The 20,965-nt window shown below is 44.8% G+C and overlaps 1 protein-coding gene across 1 annotated transcript in view; it reads left to right on the top strand.

The window, feature by feature from the left end:
- The window catches only part of SH2D4B (SH2 domain containing 4B), a 90,753-nt gene that overhangs the window by 44,131 nt on the left and 25,657 nt on the right, over positions 1 to 20,965 (top strand). The window contains exons 5-6 of the mRNA XM_008049890.1: positions 3,540 to 3,687; positions 18,377 to 18,593. Of these exons, the coding sequence (XP_008048081.1) occupies positions 3,540 to 3,687; positions 18,377 to 18,593 (365 nt within the window). The remainder of the gene's footprint in view (positions 1 to 3,539; positions 3,688 to 18,376; positions 18,594 to 20,965) is intronic.

The raw sequence follows: 20,965 nt of genomic DNA, 5'->3' as shown, positions 1-20,965 counted from the left end.
GTGGGGTGCCTGCAGGAAGAGACTGAGGAGAGTAAGCCGGCTTAGTCCAGAAGCCCACAATGTCCAGGACTTGGGGCACCAGATACTGCAGACATGGAGCCAAGAATGTGAGAGTGGCTGCAAGTTTCTATGTGGAGCGTCCGGTCTGTGTGTCTCCATTTTCCCTGTCCAGGCTGCTACATCCCTCCCTCTGATCAGAAGGAGAGGGACAGTTGAAAGAGAAAGGTTCAGGGCTTGAGTTATAAGGCAGAGTGAAGAGAGCAAGAGAGGGGCAATAAGGGTCTGAACTCTGAAAGATGGGTCTTGCAGTCAGGGTTGCCCCTGGGGAGTACAGGACTGGCAAATATTTCTTTGTGGAGAATTCTAGCCGCGTAATATCTGTTTGTTGGCATTATTCTGGTGACCCAGTCTTATGTGATCCTGTGGTAAAAGTACTGTACTGGCCAGCAGGATGTATCTGCTTGCTGGGCCACTCTCTTAGAACCAAGGCTCAGCCACTGGGCCCCAGGATGACTCCATAAATATGAAAACTGGGATTCCTTGGAGCATCTGGTCAACCTCTTGTATGAAGGAGAGGGTCAGAGAGCACCCCATGGGAAGAAACAGGGACTAGGATTCATGCAGGACCTAGTCTGGTCTTGGGGCACCTTACTGGACAACATGGCTTGCCCCTACCACTCCTAGGGGAACAAACTATTTTTGGCCAGTCCTGAGGGGCAATTTGAGGAAGATAGATGATAAAACATGGAACCCTATCAAAGAAAGGACATCTAGATACTTACATCTAGATGCAAGCTGTTTCATTGATGGTTTCTCAATGAAATGGCTGTTTCTTCACATGATGGCCCTAGAGCAGGCGTCCCCAATCCCAGGGCCACAAACTGGTACTGATTTGTGGCCTGTTAGAAACCAGGCTGTACAGTAAGAGAGTGAGTGAGTGATATTTACAGCCGCTCCCATCACTCACATTACTGCTGAGCTCTGCCTCCTGTCAGATCAGTAGCATTAGAGTCTCATAGGCGCATGAACCCTGTTGTGAAATGTGCATGTGCAGGATCTAGGTTGCATGCTCCTTATGAGAATCTACTGCCTGAAGATCTGAAGTGGAGCTGAAGTGGTGATACTAGTGCTGGGGAGCAGCTGCAAATACAGATTAACATTAACAGCGAAGTTTGGCAGCACATTCCCCCTCCTCCCAGGTCATGGAAAAATTGTCTTTCACAAAATTGAGCCCAGATGCCAAAAATGTCGGAGACTGCTGCCCTAGAGTGAAACCCACCAAACACTCTGAGCCTTCTATTTATAGATATATACTTCTTTTTTCTTGAATATGATCAGATAGTCAGGGAACATCAGACATATAAGGAAAACCTTTCACATGAAGCACAGGCACCAAATTAAACAAACTAACACACACATGCACGCATATGAAATAGACCTAAATCAGAGTAGGTGTGAAGAAAAAGCTCTAAAAGTCCTCAGAGAGATGAGTTATGGCATTCATAAAACAAGTGCAAGATGCAATGAAGAGAAAAGAACAACCAAAGAATAAGAAAGAGAACTCGGAAATTGCATATGTGATAGTTGAAATAAACTCAGTAGAAGGTTTGGAAGATAAAGTTAGTGAAAGTGAGGCACAACCAGGAAGTGAGGCATGAAAGACAAGGATGGAAAGGAAGAGAGACAGTAAGGCAGGGAGAAGTTCAACTCAAGAAGACCATCACTTAACAAACAGGAGTTCTATGAAGAAGGATGAGAAATGAGAGGAGAAGAAATTATCAAAGAAATTCTAGCAAAGATATATTAGACTGGAAAGACAAGAGACTCCAGATTGAAAATACCCCCAAATGCCCAACACAATCACTGAAAGAAAATCCACACCAAGGCACATCATTTGAAAAAGTTGAGAACACCAATGTTAAAGAGACCCCAAAGGCTTTCAGAGAAAAAAATGAACGCCTTGTGTAGAAGACTGTGAATTAGAGTGGCAATTTTGGATGCTAGAAGGCAAGGAAGTTTTTAGAATTCTTCAGGAAAATGACGGCTATCTGTATGCTACCTTTACATGTAACTGCTAAGTTAGCTGAGCATAGAATTTAAGTATTTCCAACAAGTACTATAAAGACCCAGAAAGTGTCACCGTGCATCTGAGAAGTATTATAAGATATGTTATTACATAATGAGGGCATGGCCAAGAAAGAAACAGGGTCTCCAATTCAGGGAAGATGGAGAGATGGGTCTTGGGAGGATAGATGGAGAGGAGGCCTAGGTGGCCACCAGCTTAGACTGGAGAAGAAGAAAAGTTGGCACCTTGGGCAGAGTGTCCCTTGGAAAAAGATAACTGCTACATTATCTGTTATAAGAAAAAGCACTTGGTTAAACACAGAGAAAATTTACTACAGCTGAGAGAAATTTGGGAAAATTCAATATTCAACTTCAAGATAAAACAGTGATCAACCCAGAAAAAAAAAAAACCAGAAAAAAAATGATTTGAGAGGAAAAAGGTGTCATACTATCATATTTTACTGAATATAAGATGTCTTCAATTGTAAAAACATATTATTTTAAGAAGAAAAAAACTGTTGCCTATTTTTTTAAAAAAGCAAACTGTGAGTTGTAAGACACATTCAAATTTCAGAGGTGTTAAAAAGTTTAAAACTGTACTTTTTGGAATTGGTAAAAAATAGTATCCTCTCTGGGTTTGCAGTAGACTATACACTGATTATTGGTTTAACCACAAATTGTGATATGAATTTATTGTAAGCCTAAGGAGAGCAAAAGTATGAATGTTGACCTCTTTGGGAAATATACCTGTTAAATATGCATATGCAAAAAAGAAAGGCAACAGTTAATGTCCAGGATTGATAAATCAAGAATTAGCATTAATCAGGCATATGGATATAGTCAAATGAAGGAACAGCTACCTTGGTTGAAAATGGTGGCCTGTGGGCAGTGGTCTAGGGTTGGTTGGGTTTGGTTGGGGTGAAGTGATTCGGAGAATTGCTGATTTTTATTAGAAGTCTTTGTCCCATTAGTGCATGGTTAGCAAATACATGTTTTTTTTTGCTGTAAACAAAGGTAGAAGAAAATACACATACACAAAACCTTTTGGGGGCTTAAAAGTGGGACAGAAATGGGAGACTTAGGGCCTCCAAACTTAACGTCTGTTTAAAATATCGTCTCCAAACTTAAGGTTAAGATATGATCATATTCTGCCTCATTGACCTCCAGAAAGACCAGGCTCCCCTCCCTGTATCTTCCCTCTTTCTTCCCCTAAAATGGAAGCGTGCCCCAGAGTCCTCTTCTTTTGTGGTAAACTGTAGAGTTTACCTGCTGTTCCACGTACTTCAACCTGTTTGCTCCTCACCATGGCCAGGCCGGTTAGGTGGGATGATCGCTATTTCACCCTCATAGGGACTGAGGCAGGAGTACTCACCCCTGTCTAGTCAGCCCGACCTGCTGCAGAATCTCAGAGGCACTCCTTTTGTCTCTTAAGTCTCCCGGCCACCTAATGTCATTCTGTCTCCATGACATTTTAGAGGAAAGAGGAAGAAGAGAGGAAGCGAGGAGAAGAGCAGATTCGCCTCCAGGAAGAACAGAGGGCAAAGGAACTCTACTGGACCCTGAAGCAGGCCCAGCTGCATTGCCAAGCCAGCGAGAAAGAGGAGCGTGAGTGGGAGGAACAGTGTGAGTAGAGCTTGCTTCTTGGGAAGGGGGATCCACCCTGGCTTCCCCACTCACCTCCTCCTACTGCTGATTTGCTGGGTCATTTCAGTTCACTCACCCCATCGCCTTTACCCAGGGCTGATCATGTGCTCCGTGCTACTAAGGCCTCAGAGAGTAAGGGCTCCACCTTTGAGAAGCTTGTGTGCCTTTTGGGAAACTTTCTTACATTTAAAAAAAATCCTACATTTATTGAGTTGACAAAAATTTCCTTGTTCTGTACTAAGCCTTGGGGATCCAGCGATGAGGAATCATGGCCTGAATCTTGGAGAAACTCACCAATGAGAGCAGCAGAAAGACACACAGAGGAAGATGTAGCGTGTATGGTTGGAACTGATAGTGGCTGTCCCAGTGGGGTGTCAGAATTGTCATGAAGTGAGGCTTATTGGTGACATAGGAATAAGCAAGTCAAAGAGGCTGGGGAGGCCACCCTAGATGGAGGCTCCAGCAGGTGCAAAGGCATGGTGACCAAGGCATATGGCATGCCTAGGAAATATGGGGTAGCTAGAGCTGGGAGAGTGTTAGTCATGTGAAAAGCTAGGGGGAAAGGAAAGGTGAGACCAGGTTTGAAGGATGGTGTTTTACTATGTACCTAGGATTTGTTTTAATCAGGTATAGCAAGACATGCAGACCCAGAAATGACTTTCATGAAGGAATACGTTTTTACTTACAGATCTCTACAGACAAGAGGCATGGCATGCCATGCAGGGCCAGATGGGGACGCACCAGGGTTGGTCAGAAGGCAGAGGGGATGAAGGGAACACATGAGTAAGAGCCTTTATTGTGGTTTCCTTGGGAAAGGTAAGGTGAGGCAGGGTAGGCAGGCTTAGGATTGGCTAGTTTGAGTAATCTCAGTGGGCTCTGGGATGTAGGGGCTGTCTTTAGTTTTGTGGCATCTGGCCCTGGGGTGATTAGGGCAGATGAATCTTGGCCAGAGTACAAGAGTCCAATAAAGGAGGTAGTTGGAGAGTATGGGCTTTGGATTGGATGTTTTGCATATGAAGGGGCATGTGTAGGCAAGTGTTTTACTCTGGAATTGGCTAGCCCTGGCAGAGTCAATTTCTCAGGAATTAGCAACGCCTCAGATGTTGAAAAACATTAGAAAATACAGAAAATTAAAAGGCATGATTAATACAGGTAGACAGAGGGAAACTTCCAAAGGTGAGCAACATGGTTCTGGCAAGGCTTAGAGGAGTGAGAAAGGAGGAGGCTGTTGCAATGGTACACTTTAGAGATCATTGGAACTAGGGCCATGAAAGGAGAGCAGAGATGTGAGGTTTCTTCTACAGGCCAGCCCGCTGGTCCTCAGCATGTCTTAACCTTATGCCAGATTCATTAAACAGTCTTAAAAAATTGAGATGTAATTTACATGCCATAAAATTTATCCTTTTAAAGTGTACAATTCAGCAGTTTTTAGTATACTCACAAGGTTGTGCAATTACCACCACTATCCAATTCCAGAACGTTTCCATCACTTCAAAAAGGAACTCTGTCCCGATTAGCAGTTTCTCCCTACTCCGCACCGCACCCTTGGAAACCACCAAGCTGATTTCTGTTTTCATGAATTTCCATATAACTAGAATCATTCATTATGTGGCCTTTTGTGTCTGACTTCTTTCATTTAGCAAGTTTTCAAAGTCTATCCATGTTGTAGCACATAGCATTTCTTCATTCCTTTTGTCGAATCATTTATCAGTTGATGAACATTTGGTTTTTTTTTTACTTTTTTGCTATTTTGAATAATGTTGCTATGAACATTTGTGTACAAGTTTTTCTGTAAACATACATTTTCAACTCTCTTGGGCATATATCTAGGAGTGGAGCTTCTGAGTCATATGATGTCTTAGTTCATTTTTTCCTGCTATAACTGAGTAATTTATAAATAAAAGAAATTTATTTCTTACAGTTCTGGAGACTGGAAAGTCTGAGGCCAAAGAGCTGCATCTGGTGAGCCTTCTCGCTGGTGGGGACTCTCTGTAGAGTCCTAAGGCCATGCAGGAGAATATACAAGGAAGAGACACCCTGAGAGCCAAATTGGCTTTTATAACAGTCCCACTCTCTTGATAACTAAACCACACCCAAGATAACCTAGTAACTCATGAATGGATTAAACAACTCATGAAGGCAGAACCCTCATGATCTAATAACCTCTTAAAGGCTTTGTCTATTACATCGGGGATAACATCTGTTGCATTGAGGGTAACCTCTTAAGGGCCTCATACTATTACATTGGGGATTAAATTTCAACATGAGTTTCAGAGGGGACAAACATTCAAATCATAGCATATGGTAACAATGTTTAACATTTTGAATAATTGCCATATTTCTCCAAAGTGACTGTACCATTTTGTATCCCTGCCAGTAATGCATGAGGGTTCTAATTTTTCACATCCTTTTCAACACTTGTAATTGTTTGTGTTTTTTTATTATAGCCATTCTAGAGTGTTTGAAATGATATCTCATTGTGGTTTTGATTTGCATTTCCCTAATGACTAATGATGTTGAACATCTTTTCATATGCTTTATGGTCACTTTAGTATCATCTTTGGAGAAATGTCTATTCAAGGTCTTTGCCCATTTTTGAATTTTGTTGTTATTGAATGGCAAGTGTTTTCATATGTTCTGGATATTAATCCCTTATCAGAGATATGCTTTGAAATATTTTTCTCGTTTTTTGGGTTGTCTTTTCACTTTCTTGATAATACTTTGAAGCACAATAACTTTTAATTTTTATTAAGCCTAATTTATCCATTTTTTGGGATTGCTTATGAGTTGTGTTTTTTTTAATCCTCTGTCGCCCAGGTGGGAGTGCAATGGCATGCTCCCGGCCACTGCAGCTTCGACTTGCTGGGCTCCAGTGGTCCTTCCGCCTCAGCCTTCCAATGCTGGAACTACAGGCGCGTGCTACCATGCCCAGCTCATTTTTTATTTATTGTAGAGACAAGGTCTCGCCAAGTTGCCTGGGTGGGTCTCAAACCCACGGGCTCAGGCAATCCACTTGCCTTGGCCTCCCAAAGTGCTGGGATTACAGGCTGAGCCACCAAGCCCGGCCGAGTTGTGTTATTTTTAAGAAACCATCTTTGTTATCTTTGTTCTAAGAGATTTATAGTTTTAGCCTTTACATTTAGGTCTTTTATCCATTTTAAGTTAATTTTTGTGTGAGGTATGGTTCCTACTTAATTCTTTTACATATGACCATCCAAGTTGTCCAAGCACAATTTATTGGAAAAAACGATTGTTTTGTCATTGGATGATCTTGGCACCCTTGTTGAAAATCATTGACTAAATATGTAAGCGCCTGTTTCTTTATTCTCAATCTTATCCTGTTGATTTATATGTCTTTTCTTATGCTGGTATGACACAGTCTGGATTACTGTAGCTTTATAGTACAGTTTGAAACTGGACAGTATGAGATCTCTGTGGCTGTTCTTCTGTTTCAGGATTATTATTTTGGTTATTCTGAATCTCATATTTCCATATAGTTTAGGAGCAGGTTGTCAATTTCTCCAATAATGCCAGCTGGGATTTTCACAGTGGTTGTATTACATCTATAGATCAATTTAAAGAATGTTGCCATCTTAACAATATTTAGTCTTCCAGTTTATTATCACAGAATGTCTTTCTATTTATCTAACTTTTAAAATCTCTTTCAATAATATTTTATATTTTCAGTGTAGAAGTCTTGCCCTTGTTTTGCAAACTTTATTTTTTAAATACTATTATAAATAGAATTGTTTTCTTTGTTTAATTTTTGAATTCGTTATTGTTAGCATATAAAAATGCAATTGGCTTTTTAATTTTCATCTTGTATCCTGTAACCTTGCTAAACTTGTATATTAGCTGGGATAGATTTTTTTGTGTGTGAATTTCTTAAGATTTTCTACATACAAGATAATTTCATATGCAATGAGAGATAGTTTTACTTCTTCCTTTCCAGTCTGGATGCCTTTTATTGCTTTTTCTTGCCTAATTGCTCTGACTAGAACTTTATTATTATGCTGAATAAAAATGGCAAAAGCAGGCATTCTTGTTTTATTTCTGATCTTAGGAGTAACCTTTCAGTCTTTCATCATTAAATATGACATTAGCTATGGGTTTTCATGCATAATCTTGAGTTGAGGAAGTTTTACACTTTTTTAGACTGTTGAATGTTTTTATGATGAAAGGGTGTTGGCTTTTGTCAAATTTTTTTGCATCTGTTGAGATGATCTTGTCTTTTTGTTTTTGAATTCTATTAACATGGATTATTCTGAGGTTGAGTTTCACATGTTGAACCAAGTTTGCATTGTCCCATCAATAAGTCCCACTTGTTTAAAGTGTATAATACTTTTTATATGTTGCTAGATTCCATTTGGTAGTATTTTGTTAAGGATTTTGGCATCTTTATTCATCAGGGATATTGGTCTGTAACTTTCTTTTCTTGTGATGTTTTTGTCTGGTTGTGGTGTTAGGGTAATAGCCTCAAAGAATGAGTTTAAAAGTGTTTACCCTTTTTTTAAAGAAGAAATTAATTCCTTAAACATTTTGTAGGATTCACCAGTAAAGCCATCTAGTTCTGGGGTTTCTTTGTGGAAAGTTTTTTTTTTTTAATTACTAATTTAATCTCTTCACTTATTATGAGCTATTTTTTAATCTTGAATAAATGTTCCCTGGATTGCTTCAAGCTTTGGTTAATTTCTAACAATGTGAGAAAGTTGATTCTGAGAATTTTCAATGGTCTTTTTTTTTTTTTTAGTTGACATCTCACTCTATTGTCCAAGCTGAAAAGCTGTCACAGTCCACTGCAGCCTCGACCTTCTGGGCTCAGGCAATTCTGCTACCTCAGCCTCCTGAGTAGCTGGGACTACAGGTGCATGCCATCATGCCTGGCTAATTTTTAAAATTTTTTGTAGAAATGAGGTCTTGCTATGTTGCCTAGGCTAGTCTCGAACTCCTGAGTTCAAGCAATCCTTTTGCCTTGACCTCCCAAAGTGCTGTGGTTACATGTGTGAGCCACCGTACCTGGCCCACCAGAGGTCCTTAATTCACCTTTCCCCCCACAGCCTCTTTAACTGATACTTAATTTATTCAGTGCCAGTCCTCAAACACCAGAGCTTCTGGGGCAGATTTGCAGACAAACTGGGCTGCTGGTAAAGTGGATGGAAATATTTGTGTTGAATTTTTTTTTTTATCCCAAGTGACCCAGTATATAATCAAGTGCTTGAAAAGGAATAAGCCAAAGAGAAATTGGATAAAACAAAAAATTGATTAAAAAATTTAAATGTAATTTCTATTTTATGTTTTACATTTTTTGCACCATAGGGCAGCTGCAATTTTTAAAAGACATCAATGTTCTTACTTCTCAGCAATGATGTCTTTGACCATATGTTCTCAGGCCTCTTGGGTCATGACAGCCAAGGGCTGTGTGCTGAGGCCCAGAGCAGAGATTATCCTATGCAGATGTCTGGAAGTACCAAGACCAGCATGATGCAAATCTCATTTCTTCATCAGGCCTTCTGTCTCCCTCATCTAGGGGTTTACTGTTATATTCACAAAAGAGCTTGAAAACTGGGCTGTCTTTGCTCTCCAAGTCCTCTTATGGCCGCGGTTTTCACATATGTTTAGGCTGAAGCCCACTATGTAAAGCAGGTGTGAGCTGCTAGCTCTGGTGAAGAGGGTGTGGGGGTGCATGGTTCCCTGCCCCGCCCCCGTGTCCGCCCTACTTCCTATGGCCTCAGGGACCCCTCTGTGAAACCGTTTGGGTTCTGTATAATATATTTTCAACACTACTGCCCTGGCCTAGTGGCTGCGCTTAGCTTGAAATTTTCTTCTTTTAAGGACAATTCCTTTCTTACCTGAGTGATCTCTGCACTAGGCTCCTCGAATCAACAAGAACCCAAAAGACTGTGTCATTCACATGGAATGGAATCTCTGGTGTACCTCAGCACCGTAAGCTGACTCCCCTGGCCTCTCCTGGAGCACCGGAGTCATAAGTTCATTCATCTCTTCTATTCCTCCTTAATCGCATGTGGAGGGAGGAGTAGTCCTGTCAGTGGCTTGTGGGAGACAGCAAAATGATTGGTTGAGAAGACTTTATTTGAAACAAGAATGGAATCACAGACCAGGCTTGGTGGCTCAGTCTGTAATCCCAGCACTTTGGGAGGCCGGGGCAAGTGGATTGCCTGAGCTCATGGGTTCGAGACTAGCCTGGGCAACTTGGTGAGACCTTGTCTCTACAATAAATAAAAAATTAGCCGGGCATGGTAGCACATGCCTGTAGTTCTGGCTACCTGGAAGACTGAGGCAGAAGGATCGCCCGAGCCCAGCAGGTCAATGCTGGAGTGGCCACGAGTGTGCCACTGCACTCCAGCCTGGGCAATGGAGTGAGATTCCAACTAAAAAAAAAAAAAAGAATGGAGTCACATTCAGGAATGTGCATGTATGCTATTAAAATTGCAGTGGGATTTTGCTTTTAAGTTTCCATTCTTTTTACTTGGGTATTGGTGTGCCCTTGGGGCGGGGGAGGGAAATGTGGGTAGGGGCCATGTTCACGACCGTACCCTCTTTCCTCTGTTGACCATTCCTGCTGTGGAACTGGGTCTCGCTGTTTCCTGTCACTTCTTCCCCTCAGAGTCAAAATAGTGTTCTGGCCTGTGGATCACATGTCCTCTGAAAGCAGGATGTAGGAGAGGCGTCTTTGGCCATCAGCCTCACAGGGCCTCCAGAGGAAGTTTCACAAAGAAGCCATGAGCACTCCTCAGTTCCTTCTTGTGGAGTCCCAAAAACACTGCTGAGCATCTCCAGGATAGCCGAGGCAAGACTGAGGTTGCAGGAACACAGAGCAGGTGTTAATGCTCAATAACAAACTTGTGTGAGGCAACAGAATAAAGGCAAATAGAGGCTCCATCTCTACAGAAGCTCAGAGATGGAGGTAGTTGTGGAAGCAAGCACAATACAGATCTTCTTAGACATAGAACATTTCTCGGCAATGCTGTCTCCTGCAGTTTGGGGGACAGGTCCATCAACTGCTCCCAGGGCAGACGGAGGAGCAACCATGTAAAATTGGCCCTCTATCCTGGGTTCCCCATCTGTGGATTCATTCAACCTCAGATAGAAAATATTTGAAAAAAAAAAAACCCAAACAATAAAAAGCAAACACAACAATACAAATAAAAACACAGTATAACTATTTATACAGCATCTACATTGTATTAAGTACAATAAGTAATCTAGAGATGACAAAGTGTACGAGAGGGTATGCATAGGGTATATCAAATATGATACCTTTTTTTTTTTTGAGTAGAAGTCTCACTGTTGCCCAGGCTGGAGTGCCGTGGCATGCTCACACCTACCCCAGTGTTGAGCTGCTGGACTCTGGCGATACGTCTGCCTCAGCCTTCCAAGTAGCCAGAACTACAGGCACGTGCTACCACACCTGGCTAATTTTTTATTTGTTGTAGAGACAAAGTCTCGCCAAGTTGCCCAAGCTGGTCTCAAACCCACAGCCTCAGGCAATCCAGAGGAAGTTGCCTTGGCCTCCCAAAGTGCTGGGATTACAGGCTGAGCCACCGAGCCCGACCACGATACTATTTCATATAGGGAACTTGAGCCTCTGTGGATTTTTGGTATACACAAAAGGTGGCTCCTGGAACAAATCCCCTGAGAATATTGAAGGATGACTATACATTGAGCTCACACTATATGCCAACCATTGTGTCAGACGTATTTCCTTCCCTCAAAAATCTCACAGTCTGGAAGAAGAGGCTCATACGCACAAGTTACAGTTCAATAAATAGGTGTCCCATTACAGGTTCGTATAAAATACACAGAGAGTGAACGAATCCCTTTGGAAAAGGGAGAACATTTGGAAAGGTCTTGTGGAGGAAATGGCATTGGGGTTGGGGAGAGTGTGTAGGCAAAGAAGGCAGGAAGGGGCATCATAGCAGAGGGAGCAGCACTGAGCAAAGCAAGGTCATTGTATGCACAGGTCATGTCGCATGTTATGATGCGATTGCAGTCTGGGTTTCCATCATGAAAAATGAGGCTAGAAAGATCAGATGGGAAAGAGTTAAGAATTCATTCATTTAAACTCAGGACAAAGCTGGGAGCATGGCTCAAGCCTGTAATCCCAGCACTTTGGGAAGCAGAGGCAAGATTACCTGAGCTCAGGGGTTCAAGACCAACCTGGGCAACTTGGCGAGACCTCATCTCTACGATAAATAAAAAATTTAGCCAGATATGGTAGTGTGTGCCTGTAGTTCCAGCTACTTGGAAGGCTGAGGCTGGAGGATCCCCTGAGCCTAGCAGGTTGAGGCTGCGGTGGCCGTGAGCGTGTCATGGCACTCCAGACTGCGTGACAGACTCCAACTCAAAAATAAATAAATAGATTCAGGACAAAAAAAGGAGGCAGGTGGAAAAAGGAGGCAGGACAAAGTTTTATATTGAAAGACGAAACAACAAAAAAGCAAAAAGTGAAGTCTCTTGAGGCTACTCTAGTGTGGGGGAAGGAGCACTGGACTGGGAGTCCTGTCCAAGCTCTACTGCTTGGTCATGTGATCTTAAGCCAGTTTTTGTTCAGTTCAGTTTCCTCATTTGTCAAAAGGGGTTAGTCATGTTGAGCTGAGGCTTGTGGGGAGAATGAAATGAGAGAGAGAAAGCAAAAATGCTCTCTGAGTTATAAAGGTCTGCTTGTGAAGTGCTTCTCTTTTGTGGCTACAGGATGGAATGGAAAGTTAGGAGCTGGGCTGGTGTTTTATTAGGGATGGAGAGTGGAGCTCATCTGGGCCAGGGGCTGCGTGGTTGCTGAGAAATGTACTGCGTAGCAACTAGAAATGGGACAGCCTTTGAAAACCAGAAAAGATGGGATGATTCAGGCCCTGTGATTTCAGTTTCTCATTTTGTACTTTCTTAAAGAATGCTGAGCTAAACTCTGGAGACTGCCATTCAAATCCAGCAAAGCCATTCTGCACTCAATTAATTTAATATGAAAGATACAGTGGACCATTAGTCTATCGGGGAGCAGCAGTTTTGATAAAAATGCCCAAATTAAATTCTCCAAGTTAGACAAAAAAGGGAATGATCCTCTTTAGCCTCACTTGAATACAGTGAGTTATTCAGTTCAACAGAGAATTCAGTTAGTTATTCAGCAGAGCGCCGGCCTCTGAGATGCTGTGAATAGTTCAGGCACAGAAATTCATCTCATAATTTTTCAACTGTGAACTTGTAGAAGTAGGGTGTTAGATAACATCTAGTTGCCCAGAGATTTAGAGACGAGCTAGCATGACTTGAAAAACGATGCTATTTATAAAAATTGGATATTTATTATTGTCATGATTACTTGGTTAGGAACATAAACAGAGTTTTGGGGCCCTCAGCGGAACTCTGTGCTCACCCTGGCTCCTTGAACCCTGTGATTCCGGGTGTGGCCCTTAACCCACGATCTGCACACTCTAGTTGTCTCACCCTTCCCAGGCTGTGAACAGGGCTGAGTGAGAAATGCGGGCTCAGGCCCCATTTGGAGGGCAGGGACGCGGGTTCCATTCCCTTCCCTCTTGGAAAGGACTGTGCTCTGTAGGGGGAGCCTCCGCCCACCTGAAGGACTGTAAAATACTGTAGGCTGGAGATGCGCAGAACCTGAATGGGCGTGTGGGGGGTGGCGTCTGGCCTGGGGTAGAATTTCGGGCTGGGAGGACGGCTAAAGGAGAAAACAAAAGAAGGGCTTTTCCCGTGCTCCCTATTCTCTAGGTGCCACAGATTTTGGTATTATAACTCCGGAAAAAGACCGTCTGAGTCCTCACAAGGCCGATTCGTGCCCTGCTTAGCTTGTCTTTCATCTCGAATTGCTCAAGAATCCCTGGAGGTTTTATATTTCCCCAAAGCTGATTCTTCCCGACGTTCACGTGGGGGTGGGACGTGCTCAGGTCTTAAGCAAGTCCTGCAGTTGCCCCTGGAGGCCACAGGGCGTCACTGTTGACAGCCATCCGGTAGCGCCTGCAGGACCAGGCTGGCTGGCGGCGGACCTCAGAAGCCTCCGAAAGGGATTGGGAGAGCCCAGCCCCTTGGCCCAAGTTTAGCTGTGGGCGAACCTCGCTTGCTTTGCTGGAGGTTCACCTCTCAGGGTTCATCGTCTTGCGTGCCACACACATCCGCTCCCTGGTGATCACGGCTCCAGCAGGCTGAGTCACAAAAGGCCTGTGTGTCCCCTTCAGCATCTGGGCGGCCTGTTCCCCTTTCCCGGGGTCAGGGAGCCCCCCCACCCCCAGTTTTCATTTTTCCTATTTCCTGACAGGAGGCGCGGACTTTACTCAGCCCCCAACACTTCCTCACGTCCACCAGAGGAGGGACTCTTTCTCAAGGTGCCATTCCAGCCTCTGTATCTCACAGCAAACACAATGATAACAATAATAGATATTATTTAATGAACCTCTACCATGTACCAGGAACTGTCTACACCCCTTCTGTGTACTTTCCCCTTTACACTTCAGAGCAGCACTATGAGGCCCCATTTTATAGACAAAGAAAGAAAGTGTAGATAGGGTTACTCAAGTAGCCCAAGATTGCACGGAATAGAATTTAAACACATTTACACACATACACAGTTTAAATATTTATTGATGACTTTTCCTGTATTGCAGGATTATTCAGTAATTTGAGGGGACACTCATCTATTCACCCACAGGAATGACTACAGATTGATGTTGCTTTGAGGCATTTGCTTACTCTGTAGGATGTAACTAATGGGATCATCTGAATTCTAAAGTCTTTTCTACCTGAGCAGGGGAGGGAGCAGGGCCTGGCATTTCAGAGCTGACCCGGGTTGGTCTAAGTCGGTGAACACAACTGCCCAGAGGCAAGTGGGGTGTGTGTGTGTGTGTGTGTGTGTGTGTGTGTGTGTATGTGTGTGTTGGGGCCCTCAGAGGCCCTATCTGGGAAAAGTAGGGGGGCAGCCTGCCATGCCAAGGTATTTGCACTTTATCGGTTATGCAGTGGGAGCCACTGAAGGTTTTGAGGAAGAGAATGAGAAGATTAGATTTGGACTTTAGGAGGATGGGTTTAGTCTCTGTGTGACTAATGGCTCAGGGCCTCACTTCTCTGAGTTCCAAAAATCTGTCTTCCTAGTCTGCATAATTTCCTTCTCTCTCTCTCTCTTTCTTTCTTTCCCTCTCTCCTTCCCTCCCTCCCTTTCCTCCTTCCTCCCTTCCCTCCTTCCTCCCTTCCTCTCTTTCTTTCTTCCTCTCTTTCTTTCTTTCTTTCTTTCTTTCCCTCCCTCTCTCCTTCCCTTCCCTCCTTCCTCTCTTCCTCTCTCTCTCTCTCTCTCTCTCTGTTGAAGTCTCACTCTGTTGTCCAGACTGGAGTGCAATGGCATGATCATGGTTCACCACAGCCTCGACATCCTGGGCTCAGGCAATCCCTCTGACTCAGCCTCCAGAGTAGCTGGGACTACAGGTGTGTGCTACCACATCCAGCTAATGTTTAAATTTTACTGTAGAGAGAGGTCTCACTGTGTTGCCTAGGCTGGTCTTGAACTCTTGGGCTCAAGCAATCCTCCAGCCTTGCCCTCCCAAGGTGCTAGGATTATAGGCGTACAGCACCATGCCTAGCTTATTTTAAAATTTTTTTTGTACAGATGAAGTTTCACTATGCTGCCCAGGCTGGTATCAAACTCCTAGGCTTAAGCAGTCCTCTGGCCTTGCTCTCTCAAAGTACTGGGATTACTGGCATGAGTCACCATACCTGACCATAGTTTTCTTCAGCAACCTGTCTGTCACTGAATGTTGCTGATTATCAGAGGCTGTAAACTTCCAAAAGTCACTGGCCCCTTGTAAGGCATGAGCTTCTAATGACTACAAAGCCCATCCCTGGGCATCCTGACCTTGTTAGAGCTGCCTACCACAATGCAAGGCTGGTACCACGGCCTTCTTATTATCCAGAATGTACAAACCTCCCTACTGAGTTTTAGAAACAGCCGCACACAGATATCTTTTCAAGATGACTTGGTGGAGACAGGGTCCTTCCTTGAGGAGCACAGAAAGACAGAAGATTGGAGAGAGGGGTATCTTGGAGTGTTGTAATCTGTGAGATGACAAACCCCCAGGTTTTCTCCCTGGAATAGCCTCCTCCCTCTTCTTTCTTTCTTTCTTTTTTTTTTTTTTTTGAGTTGTAGTCTCACTCTGTCGCCAAGATTGGAGTGCAGTGGCCACTCCCGGCCACCACAGCCTAGACCTGCTGGGCTCCGGCGATCCTTCCGCCTCAGCCTTCCAAGTAGCCGGAATTACAGGCATGCGCTACCACGCCCGGCTGATTTTTTGATTTATTGTAGAGATGAGGTCTCGCTGCCCAGGCGGGTCTCGAACCCGCGGGCTCAGGCAATCCACTCACCTCAGCCTCCCAAAGGCACGGGATTACAGGCTGAGCCACTGAGCCCGGCTTTCCCTCTTCTTTCTTTGGAAAACTCTCCTTGATCTTCCCAGACCCAGTCAAATTCTGTCTCTTGTGAGGGCTGCTGGCTTCCTAGCAGGATGTGAATGCTGCTGTCCCTAAACTCTGACAGTATTTTATTAGTTCCTTTAAAAAATGATGCTCACTACTTTTTTACAGTAGAGATATTTATTTGTCTTATTTTCTCAGCTTGGCTCTGAGTGCCTTGAAAGAAGGGTCTGTTTCTTTGTTATCTCTGTGTCCAGCTCAGGGTCTAGTGCTGCATTAAATACTTAATTGGGTGCATTCAATCATCCAAAAATGTGTCTGTTCATGGCACTGGAAGACAGCAATGAATAGACCAAAGAGAACTCTCTACCTACCCTCCTGGGGTTCACAGCCTAGTGGATATTTAGCATGTGACACCCATGATGGGACTTCCATAAATACCTTCTGAGGAACAGACTTTATGCTGCTTTCCTCAGATCCGGGGGATGTTATGCTCCTAGAAAAGGGTCTTTGACAACTTGTGAAATAGAAATATTTTTTTCAGGACCAGGGCAACTGACCATTATCCTCCAAATGCGAACAGAGAGCACAGTACTTGGTGGGTGCCTGCTATATGTGTGTCGAATGGTATTGGAGTAGAAACAGACTAAGATTTTATTCTACGAGGAGGTGACCTGTTCAGGCAGGGGCCATCATTAGCCTGGTACAATGAGAACAAGGCCAGCAAGAGTTATCTATAAAATAACTGGATTTTAGAGGCAGACAGGGGCCTGCCAAGATGCATTCAGGCTCCAAAATAATTGGCTTTAAATCTAGGCCTTGCCTCCAATAGGTTTTAATGCCCCTCCTTTTCCCCAGTTCTAGACCTCCTTTTTTGAGCTTTAGAAGCAACAGCACCCCGATGTCTTTTCAGGGCCACTTGGCTGAGACAGGGCCCCTCCTTGAGGAGCACAAAAAGGCAGAAGGTCAGGGAGAGGGGTGTCCTGGAGTCCTGTGACCTGTGGAGTGACAGAGTTTTCTTTTCTTTTCTTTTTATTTTAGAATGCGGGGTACAATTTAGGATTCAGAGTTTTCAGAAGATCCTCTTCCCCCTCCCTCCAACATACTCACGCACCAACTCTCAAGGTCACAGGAACCCCAAAATGAAAGAGCACCAGAATTGGGACCAGTGTTTCCAACAGCTCATCCTGTATAGCAGAAAGGACAGCTCCTGGCCTGGTCTGTGGTGTCGGAGATACAGGGTTTTATTTATTTATTTATTTATTTGAGTTGGAGTCTCACCCCGTCGCCCAGGCTGGAACGCAGTGGCACGCTCCTGGCTGCCATAGCTTCAACCTGCTGGGCTCAGGCGATCCTTCCGCCTCAGCCTTCCAAGTAACTGGAACTCCAGGCCTGTGCTACCATGCCCAACTCATCTTTTGATTTATTGTAGAGACGAGGTATCACCATGTTGCCCAGGCTGGTCTCAAACCCACGGGCTCAGGCCATCCTCTTGCCTCAGCCTCCCAAAGTGTTGGGGTTATAGACTTGAGCCACCATGCCCGGCCTACACAGGGTTTTAAATAGAAGGAAGAGGCGGACCATGTGGAGAGATGAGCTGTATGGGTTTTAGAACCAGGCACACCTGGATTCCCTTCCTGGTTCTGCCCCTTGTTAGTTGTTTTACTTTGGGCAAAATACTTTACTTAACCTCCCAGAGGTTGGGTTTCCTCACCCATAGAGTAAAAATGGTGATATGTGCTCCCTGGGTGGAAGTGTCTGTGATGACATATTGCAGGCAAGCCCAGGACTTGGCACAGAGAAAGCCCACAGTCAATGTGGGTGATCGGGATGGCATTAGGAGATACTGACCAACCTGACAGGTGCCCTCTAGGCTGGGCAGGTGGGCACAGGGCTTGAGAAGCTGCTCTGAGCAGGGCATTCCTGGGAAGAAATACATATGGAGATGGAAGTTTCCATCCACAGGTTGCTTGTTCATTCTGGAATGGAGCCACAGGCACAGCCAGAAAACCCAACACTGTCATGAGTGTTTTACCCCCATAGGGACAGGTTTGTCCTACGGCTGCTGATGATAGGGCTGGTCAGGGCTTGTCCCACCATTCCTGGGCTCCAAGTCTCCATGCAGCTCACGTGGGTCTGGGGCCAGCTTGAGTGAATCCTGGGGCCCCTGGACTGCTCCCTGTCCTGGCTTGCTCAGTGCCCAGCCTACACTGCGGGTCTGGGCCAACGCCTGTCTCCCACTTTCCAGTGCGCCGGTCCAAGGCGGCTGACGAGGAGAGGAGCCGCGGAGCTCAGCGCGCCCGGGACGAGTACCGACGCCACTCGCTCCGCGCCATCCAGAAAGGCACGGTCGCCGGCCTCAGTTCCATGTTCCGCGAGCTCGGCCAAAGCCACGAGCAGGAGGCAAGACTCTACCACCACCTGCCCGGCCCGGGTCCACCGCTGCCCCTCGCCGTGCCTGTCAGGTGGGTCAGAACTCCATGTCCGCGTGGCTGGGAGAAGGGCTTCGGACAGGGACATGAGACACCCAGGTTCCAGACCCATCTCTACCAGGACTTGCCTTGAAATTTGGGGCAAGCCGTTTTCCCCTCTATGGACCTTGGTGATACCATCTGTGTAATGGATGGGAGGAGGAAGAGAGGTGAAGGGTTGGAGATTCTAAGAAATCTGGAGTTCTGGGAGTCAACCTTCTTGGGGTCAAGAATTCCTTTGAGAATCTGAAGAAAAGTTTGCACCCTTTCCTCTCTGAAATGTGCATATGTACATACCCAGAATATTTGCATACAATTTTAGGCTCTTAAAGGTCCATGGGACCTACGATAAGGACTTGTAAGGGAAGCCCTCAAATGGGTTGAACATGGCCCAGCAACCTGAATGCCAGGGCCTGCTGTTTTTTTGTAAAACAGGTAGTGCTGTGTATTCCCTGTCAGAAAGTGAAAGAGCACCAGAATTGGGACACCAGTGTTTCCAACACCTCATCCTGTGTAGCAGAAAGGACAGTTCCTGGTCTAGTCCGCTAACCCAGCTGGGCAAGTCGCTGTCCTTCCAAGGCCTCAGTTTCCACATGAGTAACCTGAGGAAGCTGGACTGGATGGTCTTTAGATGCTCCTTTGGTTTTCATAGGAAAGAGCTGTGATGTCATATACACACGGTTTTAAATAGAAGGAGACTTTAGCATGGAGGGTCCTCACGTGTCCCAGAGGGCTCATTTGGCAAGGACACTCAGGTGACTGCCCATGATTGCCAAAACTTAAGGTCAAGAGATCGCAGGGAACCTCTCCACCTTTCACCTATCCCCACCTGGTCCCTCTCCTCTCAGGACCCGACCTTCACCCCCATCTTTGTTCATCAACCCCCATCCAGGGAGGGCCAGAGGCTGGGTGGCGAGCACCTGCCAGCTCCCTTCACTACGGGTCATCTGCCGAGGAGTCTGCTCATCCCCAGGTCATGGAGGGATGTCTGGGTTTTGCTTTAATTGGGATGTGGGCTTATTCACATCCCCTTTCTGTCTCTCCCTACAGTCTAGAGAGATCTGACTGTGTCTTCATTTCTTCCCTCCATCCCTTTCTTCCTTGTTGTATATACGATTTCCAAACCAGAAAGTGTAGAAAGGTATACTGAGAAAAGCCACACTCTCCCCCAGTCCTGTGTCTTCTCGGTTTCCTCTGTCCTTGCAGTTAACTGCTGTTCTTAGTTTTCCACATGTCCTCCCAGTTTTTTTTTTTTTTCCAGTTGCCAACACCAAAAGCCTCATTCCTTTATTTCTCTTTTTGGTGTAAGAGGTTGCATATGATTCACGACGTTCTGTGCTTTGATTTTTATTTCCGTTTAACAGTATTTTAGAGGTCTTTTCCATATCAATTCTTCTTTTATTTTTATTTATTTTTCCAAGTTGCATAGTATTCTATTGCATGGATATGTTATGATTTCTTTATCAAAAACTCTATTGGCGGGGCACAGTGGCTCACACCTGTAACCCTAGCACTTTGGGAGGCTGAGGCAAGAGAATCTCTTTTTTTTTTTGAGTTGGAGTTTCACTCTATCGCCCAGACTGGAGTGCAGTGGCATGGTCACGGCTACTGCAGCCTCGACCTGCTGGGCTCCGGCAATTCTTCTGCCTCAGCCTTTCAAGTAGCCAGAACTACAGACACGCGCTACCTCGCCCGGCTCATATTTTTGATTTATTGTAGAGACAAGTTCTCGCCAAGTTGCCCAGGCGGGTCTCAAACCCACAGGCTCAGGCAATCCACTCGTCTCGGTCTCCCAAAGTGCTGGGATTACAAGCTGAGCCACTGAGCCCGGCAGGAGAATCTCTTGAGCCCAGGAGTTTGAGACCACCCTGGGCAATATAGTGAGACCTTGTCTCTACAAAAAAACCAAAAATTTAGCCAGGCATGGTGGCACAAGGCTGTAATCCCATCTACTTGGGAGGCTGAGATGGAAGGATCACCTGAACCCAAGGTTGCAGTGAGCTGTGATTGCACCACTGCACTCCAACCTAGGTGAGTGAGACAAAGTGAGACTTTCAAAACAAAACAAAACAGACTTCTACATTGGACACTGGCATTGTTTCAAATCCTTGGTTATCACCAATAGTGCCCTTGATGAATAACAATGTAGAAATTCATTTTATTCACATGCAATTATTATCTGCAAGAAAAATTCCTCAAAGTGGGATTGCTGGGCCAAGGGTCATGGACATTTACAGTGTTGATAGTGTTACTGAGCGATGGACTCACTGTCTGACTCACACAGAAGCCAATATGATGGCACTTGCTTTTTTTTTTTGATTTGGAATCTCACTCTGTCACCTAGACTGGAGTGCAGTGGCCGCTCC

This window comes from Carlito syrichta, unplaced genomic scaffold (assembly GCF_000164805.1).
Source record: "Carlito syrichta isolate Samal-C Ts95f unplaced genomic scaffold, Tarsius_syrichta-2.0.1 Scaffold56974, whole genome shotgun sequence".
Classification (NCBI taxonomy): Eukaryota; Metazoa; Chordata; class Mammalia; order Primates; family Tarsiidae; genus Carlito; species Carlito syrichta.
Note: the sequence above shows the minus strand (reverse complement) of the source record. Positions and strands in the feature narration are given on the sequence as shown.